The sequence below is a fragment of the Anabrus simplex genome, chromosome 4 (assembly GCF_040414725.1).
Source record: "Anabrus simplex isolate iqAnaSimp1 chromosome 4, ASM4041472v1, whole genome shotgun sequence".
Lineage (NCBI taxonomy): Eukaryota > Metazoa > Arthropoda > Insecta > Orthoptera > Tettigoniidae > Anabrus > Anabrus simplex.
This window is the reverse complement of record NC_090268.1, coordinates 406,806,179-406,813,671: the sequence shown is the minus strand read 5'-3', so window position 1 is coordinate 406,813,671 and position 7,493 is coordinate 406,806,179. Positions and strand designations below refer to the sequence as shown.

Genomic DNA, 7,493 nt, shown 5'->3' with positions numbered 1-7,493 from the left:
AGTAGTAGTAGTAGTAGTAGTAGTAGTAGTAGTAGTAGTAGTAGTAGTATGGCCTGGTCTAGAATAAAAATTTAGGCCTTTTCCAAATTATAGCACCACAATATTCACTAAATAACTCAAAATTCAACTCTGAAAAGAGCCGTTTGTTAAGAAAAGCTTCTTTCTCTTCACTTTTATTAAATTCTACATTCAATTTATTCCAAACTAACAGTGAAGAGGGGGTTTCTCTTCTGGCTTGGAGGAAAAATTTGCCTTCAATTCAGGTAGATTTTTCCGCCGCCAGTGTAGTGAATTGATATTTTCCGACTCATCGGGTACTCCTAGGAAACGGAATAGTAATTGGGCATAGTTTTTGCCCTGGAAGTCTCCACTATTCGACCCTCTCCCCGCCGAAGAAAGCTGAAGAGTTTTTCATGGATCACGGCTATCTGTGGTTTGGTCATTCCAGGTCTGGAACTTTGGACTGTTAGATAGGCAGCGTAGTCCTCTTCGTTAAAAGTGAGAAAATGTGTGGTGTTTTATTTGAACGAGTATTTCGTAATATGAAAGCATTGCTTTTAATTGCGCCATTGCATGTTCATTTCAGTTGGGAAAACCACTAAGACAGTCTTTCTGAGGATGTAAAAAGGCATTATGATGAATACATCCCAACCTGATTGTGACTGATGGTATGACATTGGTTCTACCATTACAGTGAAAATTCCCTCGGTCTTCATATGAGAAAAGATGTTTGGTGACCTCCCGTCGCATTTCTAGGGTAACGTTAAGAGCTATACAATTTAAGACAATCTTGCTTACAATGTGTACACTACCTAACCTAGAATTCTGGATACAATGTAAAATTCCGTAGCGAAGCACGGGTACATCAGCTAGTTTTTATATAATCCGGCCCCACGGTGTAGGGGGCAACATGTCTGCCTGTCACCCGGCGGACCTGGGTTTGATTCCCGGCCGGGTCAGGGGTTAATTGTAAATGATTAATATCCCTGACCTGGGGACTGGGTGTTTGCGTCGTCCTTAACGTTCCTTTCCTCACATTCAACACTTTACAAAATATAAACAGCTTCCTCACATATGATGCAAGTAGGGGAAAAAGATCTCTCTAGGTCAAGACCCCGAACAAATAGCATATTTTTTAATTTAAAATAATTATATAAGGATCTCATTCATTAAGGTAGTTGAGTATAGTGGTACTATTAGTGATTTGTTCATCAATAATGGTAAAAATATCTTCAACATAACATATCCAGAAAAATGTACCATTGGTGATTTTGTTGTGCTAATAATCTTATTTAAGTGATTGCGTGTTGATGATGGTTCCAAGAACCAAAACTTGTGTTTACTTTTGTTTGATAAATAACCTTTTTAGATTATAATATAGTGTATTGATTAAGTGGTTGATCTACATATTTTTTCTCTCAAATTCTCTATACCCTCCACAATGGATGGTGCTGGTTGAACCACTCTTCATGGGAACAGCTTAATCGGTGGTAAAATGCTTACTCTTCAAGGCTTTCTCCAGCAGACTAAAGCTGTGACTTGCAAAAGCAGAACCGACTGTCCACTGTTGCGTTAGCAGTGTGTTGACGTGCATTACCGTGGAGCATAAGCACACTTCACGACAGTTTTCCTTGTCAAAGCAGCTACTTTGCATCAGAACTGAGTCATGCCATGTTAATTTTGCTTGGACATAACCATTAAACACGAATGTTGCTTCAACTTTTTTTTCCTCCTCTATTCAGCAGATGCGTGTTTCCAATTGACCACTTTCTGAGCTGTTACTACAAACACCAAACCTCTTGTCTGTCCATTGGTTATTTGCAGTGTGCCAGCTCTGTCTCTGTTTCAACAGAATGACCTTTACAGATACTGAAATATCTCATTGAGATAACAGTCCTGAATTTGCCTTTCCCCTTCCCTTCCTATGGAATGCCCTTTGTCCTTAATAACTGAGTGACAATGTTAGTGGCAATCAAGACCACTAGTAACACGCCCGTGTGAACAGACTCATACAACAACTTCGGCGAGAACACAGTCCAAACAAAGAGATGGTAGCGCTGAGACATCACAAGACCTGCAAATACTGACACGGACAATAACCGCATTCGTGCCAATACAAGACATACTGCACCTAACCTGTAACAGTAAAATACATTCACAATTTCAAAGTACCATCCAATGCAGAGAAAATCAATATCAACATTTGTATTGCATTTATCTAAAAATCTTTCAATTGCAAAGTTTGACAATTAATATCCAGCAGCTCAATGGATAAATCAAATCCCAGATATGTTGGTGGTACTGTATATGCACATTAGATGTTAGTATGGTAGGTTTTACTGTCGGAGAAACAGAAATCAAAATATGTTGTTTTTATCACTGTACACTTCTTAACACATTCCAATTTAAGTGCCAGCATAGCCCACACCAGCAGTAATTGTTCCAGTAGCACTCCGAACATAATTCACATTAGACTTAAACAAGACAATAAAAATCAAGAATGAACTACCAGTATGTACACCATTAGAGTCCATGAAGCTTTAGTTAGTGTTATATGTCACAAGATGGCAGTACTGTACCACTGCTCAAGTCAATGATATAAGATATATTCTGAGAGTTTCCATCTCAGAAGACTATCTCTGACATTGCTCTCTTAACATGGATGCACCAACGTAGAGATGTCCTAGATGTAAGCGCTCATAAAAATTCTTACAGCCTAGTGAATATCTTGTTTAATCATAATGTTCATCATTAAAAATAACATGTTCTGCCCCATTTAATAGATAACTTCTTTGTAACAAAAATATGCATAACCCCATTGGTTGATATTGTTTTAATGAAAACATGGTCTTCATTTTGCAAAACAGGAAAATAACACTGTGTTTGACATCATTTATATTCCAAATTAATGTAGAATGTCAACACAGAAAAAAAAAAAAAAAAGAAAAAAAAGAAAAAGAAAAGAGACTTCTAAGCTATAGAATGAAGGTGTTTGAACACATTCTTGATTAATGAAATTACAAGATAACTAAAATGACCAAACATCAAGTAGAATCTGTGAAGAATTGTTGAGGTGAATAAGTCGCTTGATCCCACTTTCCTAGACCTTGAGAAGGTGTACCAAATGACCTGATTTGACTAGGATTTCAACAAAACGGTGTCCCAGCGTACGTTGTTAGTTGGGTACCGTTGCTTTGTGCAGTGTCAAGAAGCTACATCCAAGCCACTCCAGCAGCATCCACTAACTTGCAGACTACAGTTAGCGTCCACCAGGGCTCAGCACTATCACATGGGGATTATCTTGTAACATTTCCCCTTAAAACAAATACTACCACTACTAGTTCTATTCATCCTCATGATGAACCTGGTTACAAGAGCCTTCACTAACCAATACCCTGCAGCCTTCCTTATGCTGACAACATCTTGCTAGACACCGAAAACAAGAGTGATTTCCGATGTTAAACCCAAGAATGGGATGACCAGTTGTGATAGCATGCATGGGCTGGTGGGAGAGAGTACATGATATCGGAAAATAAACCAAATCCAAGTCAATGACGAGGATTTTTCATGTGTAATGAAGCTTAACCCATTAGCGCCTGAATTAATCTTTTTCTGCGATTTGCTTATTTATTGTGTTTTGCCACATGTTTGAGACCAAAATAAACTAATAAAACAAGTTTCAGAATTTTGGAATCGCTAGGTCATAAGATATTTGATGTTGCCATATGGCAACACTAGGCGCTTGCACTACCTATTTTTAAACAATGGTTTTGAAAGTTGAATTTAGGTTGCAAAGTGTTTTTTTATTATCGTGCAATAACAGTGTTGAAATATCTTAGCATTATTTCTTGTAAGAATATGGAATATCAGTTTTTATTCACATCACAGCAAAAATAAATATAGAATTATTGAACAAAGGAGAAAATATTTGTTTGCAGTACATAGACACATATGTACAGTTCGTTGCCTGTTAAAACAAAACACTCACTGGAACAATAGAATAACGTCAAAAATAAAAAAACGAAGAATCAAAGACCTTCAGATGCAGTTACAAACTATAGAACAACTATAGTAGTCTATGTTTTCGGAGGCATATAAAAGTCCACCCTCAGTACTTGCGCGTTAGCCACAGAGATAGAGAATGACAACCTTTCACTGTTTTCATATCATCTTGTGTGTTCCAATAAGAATGCTTGGAGGGCAACCTTTTATATCCAGGAATGAAAAGTATGGCGATAAAGCAACGAATTTCATCAGAAGTTATTTGTGGGTCAGTACAATTTAAAAACACTGCATACGTTTTAGTCTCTCGAACTAAATGTTCGATCAGCTGGTTACCTGTAAACAATTAAAAAATGACAACAGTCATGGATTTTCACTTGCTATAACTAAGCTCCGTAAATGTCAACAGTCGCCCAGTATTGAAATCAGCCCAATCGGTCTATCTTAGTTTGTCATTTGATTTATTATTTCCTCTATCAGTTATCCGCTCTTTCGCAGCATCGGGTATTGAAACAGATCTTGCATCAGTAGACAGAAAAGGCACTTCGCCCTCTGGTAACACACCTTCACCATCGTAACGAATCCCAATTCTTTCATTATTTACAAGCTTCATTTCAGCACTGACACGTAACTGTTGAGAGAGAGATTATCAATAAGCCCACCATCATCTTCATCACCAGGAGCCCTCATCTGTAAGTACATTTACATAGGGCGGTTCCACAAAAATATCACCATCAAGATTTTCAGCCAGTAGCATATCCAGTGCTTCTAAAAGGGAAAATCCCTTCCTGCAATGAAGATGTATGAATCAGTATAAAGTATCATGATCTGCCGTATGGCAACGCTAATGATTCAACAAGCACTACTACAGCAATGTGCGCCCGTACTATTTCAAATGCTTACAACATATATAATGAAGTGTGCACAACACTACTGTAAACATAATCCAATGAAAGAACTTCACTTACAGATTTTATATCCTTTTTACGTGAAGCCGGCAGCCATTTTGCAGGAATCTTAAAATAACCAAGAGTCCACCAGTCTTTGTGTCACAACAATAGATTTTAAAATTAAATAAATGTGATTACTCAATTCTACAAACTCTTCTCTAACTGTCGGATGACACTACAATCTTCCAGATTATTTCTTGTTGCCAACAGTATTAAAAGAAAAAGGTGCAAAAATCATTGCCATATGGCAACACAAGGCGCTAATGGGTTAAGTATCTTGGGTCCACTACAGCTAACAATGTAAACGCAAGGATTAATGCAGTCTGCATGAAGTGGCAAATGATGATACATGTTACCTGCAATCATCTGATGAAAGAAAGCCTTGAACATTTATTGCAACATTGCAATATTTGGTATAGAATGTTGGTGTTCACATTTCTTAATCTTCTCAATCAGTGTATGAGATTATATTTCCCAACTGGGAATCTAATTTTTGAGTTTTCAATAGAATGTTTGCCAACTATGAAAGAGGCAGAATATCAACCAAGAATTAAAAAAAAAAAAAAAAAGATGCTGACGCGTGAGATGGACAGCTTGCTTCACTATATTGGATTGTGCTTCTAAATTAAGTACATAAGAAAACAATTTAGTGTTGTGCCTTACAAAAATAAAATGTGTGAAAGTTGTATGTAATGGCTTCAACTTAAGCAAAAGCAGATACAATTGCAAAGATGAGCTGCATACTGGAATTTATTGGAAAGAAACCCAAGGAGTAACCTAAGCAATGATGGACTAAGGCTGCTCATCCACTGGAAGCGACTACGCACGAGAACGAGATGAGGTGACTACGTGCATACTAGCGCAACTGATCCCAAATATCCCAAATCAAAGAGTTAAATGAAACCGCGTCCACTGCAAGTGACCTCAGGTAGCCAACTTCACGCAACTACAGCCGACAACAGGCGACAAACGACAGATCCTACTTGAATGGGATCTGCCGCTTGTAGTCACCAGTACACTACGGTTCCTACAAGCACTTGGTTGTCTCCCATTGTCATACACAACATTATTATTATTATTATTATTATTATTATTATTATTATTATTATTATTATTATTATTATTATTATTATTATTATTATAATATATAATTCGCTGGGGCCATCAAGGACCACGTTAAGTCTTGTTGCATTTGACACTGAACTTGGCCTTCTTTAGAGCCCAAATTTCCCTCATTCTTTGTGAGTGGGCCTGCTTACGCTCCTCTGTCCAAGGGGCACCGTGTCTTCCCTTCGGTTGCTTGTCTCGGTTTAGCCCGTTCGTCAATATTTTCTTGCGGAAGAGATCTCTGTTAAAGGCATCTTCAGCTGAGATATGTAGCATTTGCAGGTCTTCTTTGGTATTTCTAAACCAGGGAATTGTGGTTTTGGGGTTTGAATCAAAAAAGTGAAAGATTTCTTTAGTTAACTTTCTTCTGTCCATTCTTTTCAGATGACCATAAAATCGTGCCCATCTTTTTCTGATTGTGTCGGTAATTTTCTCTATTTTGCTGTAGACTTCCTTGTTGGATCTCTTTTGATGGATTCCATTTCTGTACTTTGATCCCAAGATTCCTCTCAAAATTTTGCGTTCTCTTTTCTCCAGTTCTTCAAGGAGTCCTTTGTTGGCATTTAGAGACAGGGTTTCGGCTGCATATAGAACTACTGGCTTCAGAACTGTTTCATAGTGACGTATCTTGGTGTTTTGGGAAAGACATTTTTTGTTGTAGATTGTACGGGATGTTTAGTAGGCTATTTCCAGTTTGTGTACTTGCTCCTGAAGTGCTTCTTTGTCCAGTCCATTTTTCATGATGATCTCACCCAGGTATTTGAATTTGTCTACTCGGGTGATGTCCCCGTATTTTGTATGGAGTTTTGGTGGAGCCTCTTTGATGTTAGTCATTACTTCTGTTTTCTCAAACGATATCTGCAAACCAGTTTGTTCGGCAATTTCCTTTAAAATTTCAACTTGAGCTCTAGCGGTTTCTACGTCGGTTGAGAGAACAGCAATATCATCGGCAAATGCTAAGCAGTCTGTTGCGATCCCCTTGGATTTGGTTCCTATTCTCAATGGACTGTAGTTGGTTTCCTGTAATCTCACCCGCCAGGTTCTGATGATCTTTTCAAGAACACAGTTGAAGAGTATCGTGGATAGTCCATCACCTTGTCAGACTCCTGTTTTGATGTCAAAGGAATGCGAGAGACATCCGTGGAACTTCACCTTGGATTTTGTACCGGTCAGGGTGGCTCTAATTAATGCCAGCAGTTTCAAATCAACTCCAAATTCATTTAAGATGTTTAGCAGGACTTCCCGGTCAATGGAGTCGTACTCTTTCTTAAAGTCCACAAAGACGGACACATACTGCTTGGACCTTAGTGTACAATATCTGATGATCGTTTTGAGATTTTGGATCTGTTCAGCTGTTGAGCGACTTTTTCTGAACCCTCCTTGGTATTCACCTATTTGATGTTCGACTTGTGCTTCCAAACGCTCCAGGATGGC

General features: G+C 38.2%; 1 protein-coding gene across 1 annotated transcript in view; it reads right to left on the bottom strand.

Moving 5' to 3' along the window:
- Nucleotides 1-883: 883 nt before the first annotated feature.
- Nucleotides 884-7,493, bottom strand: part of PIG-G (phosphatidylinositol glycan anchor biosynthesis class G) — a 179,284-nt gene continuing 172,674 nt past the window's right edge. Inside the window, exons 15-16 of the mRNA XM_068227421.1 lie at nucleotides 4,680-4,790; nucleotides 884-2,136 (exon numbers count right to left, since the gene is read on the bottom strand). Coding sequence (XP_068083522.1) covers nucleotides 1,923-2,136; nucleotides 4,680-4,790 — 325 coding nt within the window. The 3' untranslated portion in view covers nucleotides 884-1,922. The remainder of the gene's footprint in view (nucleotides 2,137-4,679; nucleotides 4,791-7,493) is intronic.